Here is a 16,180-nt window from a genome sequence, read left to right on the forward strand (position 1 = left end):
TAGAACAACAGGCACCTGAAAGCTCCAGAGGGCAAACAAGGTCAGGCTCACTGAGGAGGGCCACTGGAACATGGATGAGGGGAGCAGCATGGGGTGAACTCCCCCCTCTGCTTGGCTCTGGCCTGAAGGCAGGATGCCAACACGGGAGACTGGATTGACTGAGGCTCTGGTAGAAAACAGGCGTCTTTCTGGCCTGAAGAACCAGAAAATAGAGCTGGGTTGGAATGTAGACATCGAGTCCCACAAGGGAGAAAGCCAGGGGAAAGGAGCTTCAGTGGTGTGTAAACTGTGCCCAGGACTCTGGCTGACCCTGAACCGTGTATGCATGGGGAAGACTCTGGATAGCTAAAGGCAAAAAGAACTGAACTGGATGTACATAGGGGAGAGTTTTCAGTTTGAGTCCAACCAAGTTAAATGCATTTCAAAACAGTCCACTGTGGAGGTTTATAATAGAATCCAGAGTCAGCACGGTCAACGTTATTCAACAGAATATTCACATGTCCAGAATACAATCCCAAATTACTTGACACATGAAGAATCAGGAAAATGTGACTCATTCTCAAGGGAAATGACAGTCAACAGAGGTCAACCCAGAAAATACCTGGATGTTGTAATTATTAGACAAGGACTTTAAAGCAGTGGTCATAACTATGTTCAATGATGTAAAGGAAAAATGCCTGCAATTACTGAGAGAATAGGAGATCTTAACAGAGTCAGAGAAAATATATGTTTAAAACCACTGGGTGTTTTATAGTTGAAAAATATAACATCTCAAGTAAAAAATATCACTAGATAGGCTTAATAGCTGAATGGAGATGAATAGAGTATGGAGTTAGTAACTTTGAAGATAGAGCAATAGAAACAATCTGATCTGAAGAAGAGAGAGAAAATAAGTGGCAGAAAAATGATTCTCCAAGACCAATGGGGCAAGATCACTTGGGGAGGAGTTAAGATGACGAAGTAGTGGGACGACCTTATGCTTGCCTCACCCCTCGAACACAGCTAGGTAATTATCAAATAATTTTGAATACCCAGGATATGAATCTGAGGACTGAGAGAACAAACTGCACAACTAGCTGGAGGCCACATTGTGAAAGGTAGGAGGTGCAGAGACACGTGATTTGGGGGAGAAAAGAATTGTGAGCACTGCAGAGGAGACAGAACTCTGATCACGGAGAGAGGAGAGAAAGAAAGAGATAAAGCAGCACACAGGGAACTGCACAAGAAAAACACTTCCCCAAAACCATTGACTGGGAAAATGAGAGGGCCTGATTATTGTAAGTTTTTATACGCAGTGGAACTGAAAGTCTGAAACTTTAGAAGTCTGCACCATTGCCAGGGTAGGGCCTGGTGGACATAGTGGTGCTCCTGAGGAGAAGGGGGGCAGAGGCCCAGGACCACAGAGCATGATCCCCTGGGTCGCACTGGGAGAGACAGTCCCCCTTCTTGGAGTGCATTTGGGAGAGGCAGCACTGCCTCTCTAGGGACAAAAGAGCCTGGGCACCATGGAGCTGCCCCATTCATTAGCGTAGGGCAGAAATGTCTGCTGAGGGCAGCTAACCTGGATGCCAGCTCTTTGCTACACTTGACCACAAAATCCAAGTTCCTGTGCAGTTGTGCAGCTGCTTTTCTGGGACAAAAGGCACCGGCCACAGTGGGGCGTGACCCTCCCCCAGAGTACCCACTTGGTTCTGCACCGGCCAGGTGCCTAAAATTTGGGATTTTGAAACCCAGCCGCAAGCCTGAGATAAAACACGGGAGCACCGCGCTGCTGAGTGGGCACACAGCTCTGACACAGACAGGGTGAAGGCTGGAATCTGGTGGGAGTGTGGGACACAAGATGGGAGATTGCTCTTCTGTGAGGGTGTCCTGAACAGCAGGGGGTAGAAACTCCACTCTCTGGAGAAGAGAGAGGGCTGACACTATTTTTCACCCCTCCCATCAGCATGGACAGACTCAGCAAGCGGCACAGTGCACAGAGTGGAGGCTTGAGCCGCTTACACCAAGCTCTGCTCCTTGGTGCTCTGCCTTTTTAACCCTGTGCAGGTTCCTTTTTAACTACAGCAAGTATAATTGAGAGCCAGAGTAGCAGCGGGCCTCTCCCCTAGAAGACTAGTACAGATCCCTTGCATGCACCAGGTCTTCTGATCAAAGTGCTGCAAAGCTTCAGCTCTAACGGAAACAGGACTAGGCACAGGCTTTCCTAATTCACAAAAGACAGAGGCCTAGACAAAATGCGAGATGGAGGAATTCATCCCAAAAGGAAGAATGAGAAGAGGTCACCGCTAGGGAACTAATCAAAATAGATATAAGTACTACGCCTGAACCAGAATTTAAAATGTCCATACTACCCAAAGCAATTTACACATTTAATGCAATCCCTATAAAAATACCACCAGCATTCTTCATAGAAGTGGAACAACCGTAAAATTTGTATGGAACCACAAAAGACCCCGAATAGCCAAAGCAACCTTGAAAAAGAGAAGCAAAGCTAGAGGCATCATAATTCTGAACTTCAAGTTATATTACAAAGCCGTAGTAATCAAAACAGTATGGTACTGGCACAAGAATGGACACATGGGATCAGTGGAACAGAAGAGAAAACCCAGAAATGGACCCACAACTATAAGGTCAACTAATCTTCCAGAAAGCAGGAAAGAATATCTATTGGATAAAAGTCTCTTCAACGAATGGTGTTGGGAAAACTGGACAACAACATGCAAAAGAATGAAACTAGACCACTTCTTACACCATACACAAAAGTAAAATCAAAATGGATAAAAGACCTAAATGTGGGGCACCTGGGTGGCTCAGACGGTTAAGCGTCTGCCTTCGGCTCAGGTCATGATCTCAGGCATCGGGCTCCCTGCTCCTTGGGAGCCTGCTTCTCGCTCTGCCTCTCTCTCTCTCATGAATAAATAAATAAAATCTTAAAAAAAAAAAAAAAGACCTAAATGTGAGACCTGAAACCATAAAAATCCTAGACGAGAGCACAGGCAGTAACCTCTCTGACATCTGCTGTAACAACCTGTTTCTAGATATGTCTCCTGAAATAAGGGAAATAAAACCAAAAATAAATTTTTGGGACTTTATCAAAATAAAAAGCTTCTGCACAGTAAAGGAAACAACCAACAAAACTAAAAGGCAACTCACGGAGTAGGAAAAGATATTTGCAAATGACATCTCTGATTAAAGGGTTAGTATCCAAAATAAAGAAAGAACTTAAAAAACTCAACACCCCAAAAAACAAATAATCCAGTTGAAAAACGGGCAGAAGTTACAAACAGACATTTTTTCAAAGAAGATATCCAGATGGCTAACAGACATAGGAAAAGATGCTCAACATTACCTATCATCAGGGAAATACAAATGAAAACCACAGTGAGGTATCACCTCACACCTGTCAGAACGGCTAAAATCAACAACACAAGAAACAACAGGTGTTGGCAAGGATGTGGAGAAAGGGGAACCCTCGTGCACTGTTGGTGGGAGAGCAGCCACTCTGGACAACAGTATGGAGGTTCTTCAAATGGTTAAAAATACAACTACCCTACCACCCAGCAATTGCACTACTGGGTATTTACCCAAAGGATACAAAAATACTAAATCAAAGGGATATATGCAACCTGATGTTTATAGCAGCATTATCAGTAATAGCCAAACTATGGAAAGAGGCCAAACGTCCACCAACTGATGAATGGATAAAGAAGATGTGGTACATATATACAATGGAATATTACTCAGCCATCAAAAAATATGAAATCCTGCCATTTGCAATGATGTGAATAGAGCTAGAGAGTTTATGCTAAGCAAAATAAATCAGTCAGAGAAAGACAAATATCACATGATTTCACTCACATGTGGAATTTAAGAAACAAAACAGATGAACATAGGGGAAGTGGGAAAAACAGAGAGAGGGAGCCAAACCATAAGAGACTCTTAACAACAGAGAACACATGGAGGGTTGATGGAGGGAGGTGGGTGGTGGATGGGCCATATGGGGGATGGGTATTAAGGATGACACTTGTGATGAGCACTGGGTGTCGTATGTAAGTGATGAATCACTGAATTCTACTCCAGAAACCAATATTGCACTGTATGTTCACTAACTAGAATTTAAATAAAAATTTGGAAAAAATAAAATTAGATTGTGGGAACAGTTGCACAATTCCATGCATATACTAAAAATCATTGATGCGGTTTGATAAATGATTTGTATGGGACATCAATTATATCTCAGTAAAGTTGTTTTTGAAAAGAAAGAAAGAGAAAGAAAACTTCTAGACTATCACTTCCTGAAATTCCAAAAAGTAAAAGTGCAATAAAGAGTGAAAAACAAAAAAAGACCTATGGGGCAATATCAGTGTGTGTAATTGAAATCCTAGAACAAGGGACGAGAATGAGGCAGAAAAAAACACTTCAAGAAATAATGAATGAAAATTTCCTGAATTTAGTGATAGACATAATTTTAAAAATTCAAGTTCAGCCCAACCTAAAAGGATAAAGATGAAGAGAACCATGCCTAGTCACGTTATAGTCAATTTGCTGAAAAGAAAGAGAAAATTTTGGAAGTAACCAAAGGAAAATGACACATTTTCTATAGGTGAACAATTATTTGAATTACAACAAACTTTTCATCAGAAACTATGGAGGTAGAACCACCATTTTGCAGTTAAAAAAAAGGGGGGGGGGAAGGAATTATGGAGGCCAGAAGACAACAGAACGACACCTTTAAAGTGCTGGAGAAACAAACAAAAACCTACTGTAAGCCAGAATTCTGTATCTAGCAAAAAATCCTTCAAGAATGAAGGCAAAATAAAGAATTTTTAGATAAAAGAGAAAGAAGCAAGAAGAGGATTTGAGAAAGCAAATGAGGTGGAGAAGAAAAATTAGATTTTTAAAAGTTTTCTGATATTACCCTCTTTAGGGTCCTGCAAAAACTTAAGGGATCGGTGATGGGTTTTCAGGCTCTTATATGGATGCAGCCAGAATTCACATAAAGTTTTCGCTATGTTTTATCTCATCTACGTGTCCTAACATTTAATTTTATGCATCACCCAGAGTCATATCTAACCCTGAGGGTCTACAACCATTACCTGAATTGTTCTATCCTTGTCAGGCCTAAATCCTGATTCTTTATTCACCAACAACACAATACTATGAATTATGGGAGGAGATGTGTTCTGAAATAAGAAAGAAATACCAATTAGCTTTGTAATTTTTAACTTCACTGACTCAATAGAATTGTCTAACTTTGAGGGGTGCTACTTCTGCTTTGATATTGTTCCCAAGCACCTAGAATGCATAAAATGTAACTGTCTTTGCTCTAAATGGACATTATTTCACCTTATAAATTTTAATGTAATCAAGTTTATTGGTTATAATTTACATATATTAAAATTCACCCTTTTAAATATGGAATTCTCTAAATTTTGACAGAACTTATAGTCATGGAACCACCATCACAGTCAAGATATATACAACAGTTCAGCATCCCCCAATTTCCTCATGCTCCTTTGCCAAGCCCACCAGCCTCTGGCAACTACTGATCTGTTTTCTCTGTCCATAAATTTGCCTTTTTCGGATATCATACACATGGACTTACCCAGTACTGGCTTCTTTCACTGAGCACAGTGCATTCATGATTTACCCATGCTGTGGGGGTTCCTAGATCATCCCTTTCTATTGCTGAGGAGAAGCGTGCAGGCACTGCAACTCATTCACCCACTCACCAGCTAGAGGACATCTGGGTTGTTTCCAGTTTGTGGCAACCATCAACAAAGCCACTATAAACTCTATGCAGATGTAAGTTTTCATTTCTCTTGGGTAAATATCTAGCAGTAGGATTGCTGGGTCACATGGTAAGTGCATTCTAACGTCTGGAGAAACTGGAGTGGTTGTGCCATTTTTCATTTCCATGAGCAATACCAAGTCCTTGCTATCGTCAAGTTTTGTTGTGTTATCTCATTTTGGTTACAAGTTGTATTTCTCCAATGACTACTGATGTTGAACATATGTTTATGTGCTTCTCTGCCATTCACATATCTTTTTTTGGTCAAGTGCGTTCAAATCTTTGTGGTATTTCATTGGGTTGTTTGTCTTATTGCTGAGTTTTGGGATTTTGTATATTCCAGATACAGGTCCTTTGTCAGATCTGTGTTTTGCACACATTTTCTCGCAACTCCTGGCTTGTTTTTTCATTTTAGTGACAGTGGCTTTTGAGGGAAAGTTTTCAATTTTGATGAAGTCCACCTTGTCATGGTTTTCTTTTATAGATCATGGTGTTGGTGTCATAGCTAAGGAATCTTTGTCTGACCAAGGTCATGAAGATTTTCTCCTGTTTCCTTCTGGTGGTTTTGCAGTCTTAGTTTGTGCATGCAGGTCTGGGACCCACTTGTAATTTTTGTATATAGTATGAGGTATGTGTGCCCTGTTGGGGTTCCAACCCTGTTGGTTTTGGGGTTTTTTTGACATGTTTTATGACTTTAAACAAACCTCCTTGATTTCTGTTTGCTAGAGTACATTGAGGCCAGATCATTCAGCAATGAAATTATTTTATTTACCTAGTCCTTGCTTCTTCACTCATATTTTCTAAAGCTTTACTTTTTAAGTTTCTTGTAGTGATAAACAGATTTTAGGCTCTTTGTAATCCCCAATGTTGATCCCCTATTTTGACTGGATAGGCCTCAGAAATAACTGGTACTTTATTTGTATTAATTGTATATATTTACATTTTTGTTATGTGGCTTCTTGTGGATGACCTTCCATAAATATTCATTTCATGAATAAGCCATAGAAAAACACATAGAAAAAACATTCTTGCTTTTTTATTTGAGTCATTTTCTATTTCTCTCACCCAGTTTAGGTAAACTTTTCAGTTATCATGAATTAAAACTACACAGTTTTGCAATGTTTTATATTTCTCATATATTCCTACTTGAGTGGTTTTTTTACTATTAGGATTTGTTGCTATTGCTAAGAAGATGGATGTTAATTTTCAGACGAGTGAGAACACAGTTTGTACCTTAGGATGAGTGTCCACATCAGTGTGTAGAAGTTATGTGCTGTGGGTGGGGTAGGGATGAGTAATTCTTAGCATTTTCTTCCACCAAGAAATGAAAAAATAATTTCCTTTTTGAAATGGAAAGCTTCTTATCTGTACTTTAATAATTTAATAAATCTGAAGTATAGTCACTTGAGATAGTTACGAGAGTTCTACTTTTTGCCCTCTATGAAAAAATTTAACTACTTCTGCATATTCCTCAGAAATAAAACTGAAAATGGAAACATGACCCTTAAATTCAGCTTATTTCCACTCTTCTCACTGGGATTACAGATCCTGCTGTTGCCTGAGTCAAAGCCAGGGTGGTGGGAGGCCACCACCTGAAGGAGAAGCAGTGAGGCCTCATGGCAGTCTGAACGCCAACATCCAGATGACGGAACAGAGTGGATTTCCTGAAGTTCCTTCGAAGATTCACTTGTGATAAAAACTTACAGATGCAGCAGGTGTTTCTCCTGCTTCTGCTCTGGGAGAAGTGTGCGTAGAGAGGGACCATCTTACTCAGGGCTCATTCTACCGCTGCGGGACCCAAGTGGCACAGGACTTAAAGGAAGCCTGAACAAACAGAAGTGCTGGGAAGGGGTGTTCTTACAAAGAAAAAAGGTACGTGGTTCTGGTCGACAGCTGAGGGGCTCTTGGGCCATATGTGGGGCCTGCCTGGGTCTCACACACAGTGGCCCGAGTGGTTGCTAAGCGTGTGCATCAACAAGGAGGGCTCAGTCATCTCTCTTTGAGGCCGGACACTTAATTTTCAAGTTTTTACTGGATGCCAAAGAAGCAGAAGCCACCACAGTCCTCTGGCTTCAGGAAATTCCTGCAAAGCACGCACACATGCATCAGTGTCCTCCGGGTTGTATGAGCAAACAGGGTTATGGCAACCTGCACACAGCACAGCACAGTGAGGGAGCCCACGGGCAGCTGCATGCTCCGACTTCTTCCTGGTGCCCAAGCAACCTCCCACGAGGCCAGTGCCACCACGCTGGGCGTGTGTCAGGGAGTGGAGGTGGTGATACCCGTCCATGCCAGCCCCACTCTGGGCACCAGGCCTCACCATGTGCCTGCCTGGGTGTCTGCCGACGTTCCTGCCCTGCAGTCTGCACCTCGCTACTCAGTCTGGGTCCCAGAGTGACAATGTGCTCTCAGAGTTCCTCGAGCCCCTTACTGGGAAAGGTCCCCAGCGAGCCTCCATGGGGCTCACAGGGCTCTGGCCACCTGCTGGCCTGGGAGGGTGTCATCCTGGGTTCTGCAGCAAGTCACTGGGTTCCCTGCTTCCCCTGAAAACAAATTTCAAGCCCTCCTCATTCCAAAACTTCTCCAGGGCAGCAATGACAAAAGTGATTGGCATGAACACCATTTGCCAGGGGGGCAAAGGGTCTGAGGAGGCGGGAGCCCAGGGAGCCTGCAGATGGGGTTTGAGAAGCAAGACCGCTCCCCAGAGGCCACCCCCAGGGCTGAAAGTGGAAGAAACTGGGAGGAGAGCAGAGCAGCAGGGAGGCCGAGGAGGAGGGATGCTCCTGCACGCATGCTCTGTGGTGCGCAGCACGGGCCCTGCGCTCTGGAGCATCTGGAGGTGCGGATGGAGCGGGCTGGCCGACTGGGCCACACACCCTCCTCGTGACGGTAAGCTGTTCCCAACGGGTACATGAAGCAGGCAGAATGGTTTCTAGGAATCTGGTCACAAGTTCTGGTTGCAGCTTCAAAACCATTTCAGCAACAGCAACAGCATTTGGTTTTGAAGGCAGGAATAAAGAAAAATTGTTTTTCTCCCATGTTTTCACAAGTTGCTATTTATAGGGTGCTGAGATGACTGGTGTGAGGTGACCACATTAAACAGTTGCTCCTGAGGAATGTGCGTCTGAAACACAAACAAACCTCATCCTCCTGTCCACTGTGGATACTGGGACCAGGCCTCCACATTTAACACCTTCCTCCAGTGAATTCACAGGACTCTGAGGAAATCCTGAGGTCACCGATGCCGCTGTCCTCCTTTGAGCAGAGCTTCCTTCAAAATCTGTTTGAAAAGCAGTCATCCCCCTACTTTCCCAGAAGGCTTCCAGTAACTTCCCAGTCTTTGCTGGTCTATAAAATTGCACGTGGTTAGGAAAAACCAGAATCGCAAAGGAATTTCGAAGCCCACACAGAATATGAGCATCAAACTGGATGACATCCTGGTTGCTGATTGTTGAGCCCAACAGCTGCTTGAGAGCAGGGAAATGAGCAATAAGGGATTCATGTGCCTCCGAGGTGGTTCGTGGAAACGGAGTTTTGGCACGTCAAACCTGTCGGTCCGTGTCAGAGGCGCTAACTCGGGCTTTGAAGGTATGTACCGTGAATGCTTCTGCTGAAAGCCCATTTCTCCCTCTGAAATGCAGACTTCACCACTGAGTTCGGCTCTGAGAGCCCACTCTTGCCGGGACGGCACATCTGGGTCGGCCCTTCCCCTCGGGAATCTGCACCTTCACCTCTGTGTCGGACAGGAGCTGCACCCCCGCCAGGCACCCTGACCAGGGACGCCTACTCCTGCTGACCTGGCCCACTTCTGCCTGGCCTCCCCCAGCCCCGGCCCCACTCACAGCCTGCCTGCTGGGGGCTCTTCTCTCCTTTCCCCACACACTGTTCTCCAGCTTCTTGAGTGCATCCAGATGTGCCCCAACCTCCACCACTGAGTCCTTCCTTGAAAGAACTTGCATTTGGCGTCCCTAAACTTAGGAACCGGGATAGAACGGTGACCGGTGTCTGGCACCTTTAGCAGAGACCAAACAGAGGGAACAGGTTTTCACTGAGGGAGAAGGTGGGACCCCAGACTCCAGCACAGCACTTGACACATGAGGGGCCCCATATACACCCGTCTGAGGGAACGTGAATGTTGTCAGGCTCCCACCTGGCCCTGGGTCCCTGGAGCATCCCCGTGGTGACTTTCTCCCTGTTCCAGGGACTCCCCATTTCCCTCTTGATTTTACTCATGACCCAAAATCCAGGATCAGGTCTTCCTGGGGCGACTGCAAACCTGCCAGACAACCTCCCTTGACCTCGCCCCAGAGGTATGGTAGCTACCATACCTGCCCAAGGTACAGGCCCTCCTCCCCACAGCGTCCACACCTCTGTCCCTGACTGAGAAGGTGCGGCGTGCAGCCCTGCACGCTGATTTAGTCAGACGCTAGATAAGGACTGCTGTGGAGGGAAGGGGTCATGCCCATATGGGCTGGTCCTGGCTGACCCTGCCTTTAAGGTCTGCAGTGGCGACCCAGGAGATGGGCAGGAAGCTCCTTCCCGGTGACTGGGTTCGACCACGGGGGAGCACATTGTTGATGGATGCAGGAGCAGGCTCTTCTTCTGCTACTCTCCATGTCCACACTCAGGACCCTCACCTCATCCTGAGATTGATTCACAGTGGGGGTGAGTCCAGGCATGGCTGCCCTCAGCTGCTCCTGGGTCACGAGGAGCCCTGAGATGCTCGGTGTCCTGAGGACAGGAGTCACCCTGACTCACCTGCAGTGCTGCCAGAGCCTGGAAGAGAGCAGGGGCAGCTGGACCCTTGCGAGCATCCACCAGGATGACCAGCCCCAGCTCCCGCACCTCTTTCCTAGGGAGAGAGACAGACAGTGTTAACCACTGCAGGTAAGATCTCTTCCATGACAGGCTTCTTCATCTCTCAGTGAGACGCACCCTTGCCCAGATGCCCTTGGCTCCACAAATTCTTGACACATATCAATCTTCTGCTTCCTGAGGGCTCGAGCTGCTTACCAGGTGCAGATAGAGCAGTTGGGTTCACTGTGGTGGATCAGTCCTGTCTGATGGCGTCTCCAGGCAAAGGGAGCGGGCTGCATGCCTGCATTTGCTGAGGCTGCTTTCTCCCACACCGCCCATCACAGAGCAGAGGCCCTGGAGCTTTCTTGTGCTAGGTCGCTTGTTCCGGCTGTAATACCATGTGGAATTCTACTCTGATGGAGTGGACAAGAGCCAGACGTGGCCGGCTGATCTCAGGACTGCAGCTCCAGGCCAGTCATTGGGTTTACCACATTTCCAGAGCTAAAGTGGGACAGCAGAACATCCTCTAAAGGTGAAAATACTGTCAGGTGCTTGTCACGCCCCTGCATAAAACCTCTGTCCCTACTGTGATCACGACTGTAAGCTTCAGTTCTAAATAGGACAAAACAATAAGCTAAGGCAGGGTGATGCATCCAACCCCACCTTCTGGGAGTGGCTCATACTCTACCTCAGCCACATGTGTGGGTGCTGTCTTGAACAGACACGCACGCTCACCCTGGCCCGCTTGCACAAAGCGGGGAGAGCCGCATGTCGCACCAAAGCCACATCCTAGCCAAAAGGGCGAGCGTGCACCACAGTCAGGGTGTGTTCAATTTCGGGTGTGACTGCTAAGGAATGCTTCTGAAGGGGGGGGGGGTGTGTGTCTCGGGGAAGCTAGAGTCGTAAGGGCAGAGTAGAGCATGGTGTTCTGGTGTCAAAGCCGGACGCAGAAAAGGTGAGGCTGGGAGAATGCCCCGTCTCACTCCCTCACTCAGCTGCCCAGCTCTGCATCCATGGCTTCCTCTGCCACGGAAGCTGCTTTGTGACCTGTGTGTCTTGAAGCGCTGGAGTCCACGTGTCTGGGAGCAGTCCCCGGGCAGTGCTTCAGGAGCTGGGCATGATGTTCCACTTCCTCCAAGCGTCCTGCGTCCCTCCTGGGCCCCAGTGACCTCCCCCTTCTGACACCCCCACTCCTGGTCTCTCTTCACCCCTGGTCTCCCGTGGTCTCCCTGAATTGGCGTCTCAAGGTCTGCTTCTGGCCTCAGAGGCAGGACCGGTCTCACTGCCACACTGGCTGGTTCGGCATGGGAAATAACCCCTGGCAGCTCCAGACCCACACGTCCTCCTCCACTGATCTCATCCACTTGGTGGCTTTGCTGAAGGGGATGGCCACAAAGTGAACAACGCAGCCCCTCGCTGGGGGCTGGCTGCTTCCCAAGTTCAGAGACTGCTGGACCCTCCACTTGGGCTGGCTGAGAGGGATCCAATGACTCGAGTTCAGCTAGTATAGGATTAGATGGGAGAAAACGCCCTCAGGCCACCCAGCATGAACCGCCCCCCACCCCCCCCCCCAGACCAAACTTGCTTCTCTCCGCCTGCCTCCTGTGGTGGATGGAGTTGGCTGGCTCCCCCTGTCAGGCTCCAGTGGGGCCCCTGGCAATGTGCAGATCTGCCCTAGACACCCTGCGCCTGCATTTCTGCAGAAGTCTCACACCATGTCCCTGCGTCACCCTGGCTTCGCCACCGGAGGTTCACGTGGCCTTCAGGCCCGGGGCACCCACTGCCTGCACCGGGTCTTTAGTCCTCACTCCCGCCTCCTGACTCAGAAAGAGACTGGCTGCTCTGGGGCTCCATGTGTGCTCTTCCTTTCGCTCAGAATGTCCTTCCCTTCTTGTCTGCAAATACTCACCATCCTCAAGGACACAGACCACATCCGGAGATCCACCCCCGCCACCCCGGCCGAGGCTGCAGCTCCCTCCCAGCATTGTGGGCTTGTCTTACGCTGGAAGATGCAACAGTTTGGGTTCCCATGTGTGTCCCTTTGAGGGTGGGAGCCATCGCCTGTTCTTTTTGTACTCTCATGCAAGTGGTGGATGGATGGATGGATTCCTTCATTGCAGAGGAGGCTGGATGGATGACAGCCAAGATCCATTCTGATTTTAAGATTCTGTGTATGGGAGAGTTTGATGGGAGTCCATTTACAAGGCACGCTCCCAGGAACACATGGCCCCCTGTAATACAGCTGCAGTAACCGAAAACCAGACATTGCTGGGCACTCTCCCTAGTAATTAATGCTGACACCTTGGGGACTTCATTCTGATAGCTGAAGGCCTGTGTCACATCCCACAAGGTAGGGGGAGATTTCAGTTCCTCAAGGTGCAATAATCAATCAGGATGCTAACAAAATTACAATGGTTGTGGGGAAACAATCAGCTAAACCAGAAGGCTCCACCATCAGTTACCCTAAGTGCTTTAGGGGTGATTTTCTCAACAGAGGCTTTCCACTGGAGCTTCCCAAGCTGGTGAAGATGCCTGCCCTGGGAGGGGAGTGGGGCTGTCTGAATTTTCTGTGGAAAAGGCAGAAGGCTACAGATTCAGGGGCAAGTCTTGGCCCTGCCAACCCCACAGGTACCCTAACTCATACTGTTGGTGTTTCGTTGTGGAATGGAGAGGACAGCACTCAGCCTGACAGGTCAGCCAGGCTGAGTACACAGAAGGGTATAAACTCCAAAAACTACAGAAGGCTTTGTTCTTGTCAATCAGGATTGCTCTCCATTACTGCCCTGAGTTAATTCTGGAGGCTCCCATAAAAGAAAGCTTTTGGCAAATAGAAAATGCCATTATCTTAGTGTTTTGGTGTTTACTTGAGGCTTACAAAGTATAAGCTAATGCGAGAATGAATCTGTATTTTTTTTTCAGGGTATTTCTTTATATTTTGAAATCTGTGCTGAAAGATAAGTTTGAAATCCCAGGCTCACCCAAAGGCAGTTAAAACCAGTGCCCTCAGATAATTGGAAACCTTGCTCTGGGAAAGGGACGTCAGGGAGCATTCTTTCTTTTCCTGCCTAATTGTTCCCACACTGAATCTACTTCTGCTATTTCAGAAGAAATTCCAACAGAAAGTTCATGCACCATAGAGAGCATGAGGCATCACGTAACATGTTGCCACGTGAGCTCATATCACATGACGTGCTTCTTGTCACTGAGTGAGAGAACATCACAGGATGTACCACGAAGATGATGCTCTGGACTTCAGTCTACAGACTTTACACAGATTATTTCTAATCCCTCTGACACACCTTCCAGACAGCTGCTACAATTCCAGGTTATGGGGAGGACACGGGCTTACGGAGGTACACCATCTACCCGCCAGTAAGGGCACAGCTGGGATCTGGAGCCAGGCTGTCTGACTTTGGAACCGAGCTCGGCAGCTGGGCAATGCTCCCTCCCCTAGGGGCTGTCTCCACCCAAAGCCTCAGGGACTCTTGGTCCGGTGGCCATACGGGACATCCAAAGCATGCCTGCATCTGATGGGATCAAGTAGTATGAAATAACACTTTAACCGTCCTTGACTCCTGCTCTCCTGTTTCTGTCCTCGGTCCATGAGGAGATCTGAAGCCATGCCCTGGTGCACACCTGCTCCACACCTTGTCGTCATGCAGGATCCAGGTGGTGTGGCTTCCTGGAATTCCATGTCAGAGAGGATAGGTCTCTCTTAAGGAGCTGGCATGCTTTCTTCCTGGCACGCAGCATTGCCGAGCTGAACGTAAGGCTCACTTATGTAACGTAAGACTGAATCAGTCTCTGCTGCTTCTGGGTACCAGGTACTACTCATTTGTATGAGTTCTTGACCCACTTATTCTAAATATTCTGTTTATATCAGTTAGGTCTTTATCCCAGAAAGAGGTGGAGTATAAAAGATACACATATATAATGCTTAGAGCATTAACCAATGCAGAGCAACACAAAACTCAAGGTGGGGTATGTGTCAGAGCCTTGATTCGGTGGGGAGAGGTCAGGGTGAGCAGGAGGAGAGGAATGCATGCAGGACAGCTGACGGACGTGGAAAAGACAGCAGGAGCCTGAGGGGCAGGTGGGAGCCTGCTGCCCATGCCACTGGGGGACCCCGAGGTTGCAGACAGAGACCCTCGCACAAGACACAAGCTTGTACAGGTTTATCCCCAAAGGTCTGGAAGGTAGGAACCTGGCTCTGTCCCACCTGGGAATGCCGTAGAGGTACTGCAACAGTTGGGTCAGCTCGATGCTGGAGGTGTGTTTGCTGGACCAGAGCGGGCCCCTTGTGCAGACCTGCACCACTGCTCTTCCCTGGTGGTCTCGGGTCCCTGAAGAAACAGAGGACATCGTGAGGGGGCAGCCCCAGTGGGGACATGCATGGCTTCAAGCTTGAGAAATACTGAGCTAGGGTCTGCAAACTGTTGAGGTGTTGGCTTAGATGTGAGATCTGCCAGGAGAGGAGGGGCTGGTCCTCACCTGGGCAGGAGAGCTATGCTCAGCTAAAAGGGCGATGGCACTGCTGTGGCCTGAATGTTTGTGTTCCCCCCAAATCCTTATGTTGAAACCTAACCCCCAGTGTGGGGATATTAGGAGGTGGGCCTTTGGGAGGTGCTTACGTTATGCGGGTGGAGCCCCATGAATGGGATTCATGGCTCTTACAAAAGACCCCACATGGCTCCCTCACTCTTTCCACCATGTGAGGATGCAGTGAAAAGGTGTCAACTATGAACCAGGAAGAGGGGCCCTCACTGGAACCTGACTGTACTGGCATCTTGATCTTGGACTACCAGCTTCCGGAACAGAGAAATACATGTCTGTTGTCTAGAAGGTATCCAGTCCCTGGTATTTTGTTATACCTGCCCAGAGTAAGACGGCCATGCTCACCTGGGAGGGTGATGACCCCGGACTGCAGGAGCTCCTGGCTGACCTCCAGCACCTGCCTGGGCATCTGATTGGGCATGTCTCCTGTGCTGGGTGGCTGTCCTCCTCCCTCGGGGCACAGTGGCTCAGCAAGCACATCTGGAATCTGGCCAGGATCATGCCTTCGGAAGGTGCTGCTGTCTGTGTCAACACCAGCTAGACAAGAGAAAGAGACTTGGTCAAAGATGAAGGTTTCTCTGGTTTGAAGGCAGCTACTCAGCTTGCCACACACACAAGGAGAAAATCATGAGTGGAAATACTGGGTCCCATGAGAACTTGTCCCATTTCTGGTGGAAAACATCAGCGTGTCACACCTGCCCTGACAGGTGCATTCCTGAGCAGCATGAATAAACACATAAAAACTGAACATTCCAGTTGCACCAAGAGTGGTCACTACTTAAACACCCTTTAGGAAGAAAATTTTTATACTGAATAATGTCATCCTAATTTATTTTCTCATACAGATTTCCCAAAGAGTGTCACAAAAATATATCCACAAGGGGTGAGAGCACCCTGAGGGCAGGCAGCATCATAGTTGGGTGTGCCTCCCCCTCCTGCATCACCCAGAGAAGGGGGACCGGGCTCCCCTGCATCACCCGAGAGGGGGGGTCCTGGACCTCCTGCATCACCCAGAGAAGGGGGACCTGGACCTCCTGC

The 16,180-nt window shown here is 47.8% G+C and overlaps 1 protein-coding gene across 1 annotated transcript in view; it reads right to left on the reverse strand.

Moving 5' to 3' along the window:
- PLEKHG4B (pleckstrin homology and RhoGEF domain containing G4B) overlaps positions 1-16,180 on the reverse strand; it is a 74,615-nt gene that overhangs the window by 14,904 nt on the left and 43,531 nt on the right. The window contains 4 exon segments of the mRNA XM_044916691.1: positions 5,097-5,183; positions 10,550-10,643; positions 14,808-14,931; positions 15,488-15,679. Of these exon segments, the coding sequence (XP_044772626.1) occupies positions 5,097-5,183; positions 10,550-10,643; positions 14,808-14,931; positions 15,488-15,679 (497 nt within the window).

Source organism: Neomonachus schauinslandi, chromosome 7, assembly GCF_002201575.2.
Source record: "Neomonachus schauinslandi chromosome 7, ASM220157v2, whole genome shotgun sequence".
NCBI classification, from domain to species: Eukaryota; Metazoa; Chordata; class Mammalia; order Carnivora; family Phocidae; genus Neomonachus; species Neomonachus schauinslandi.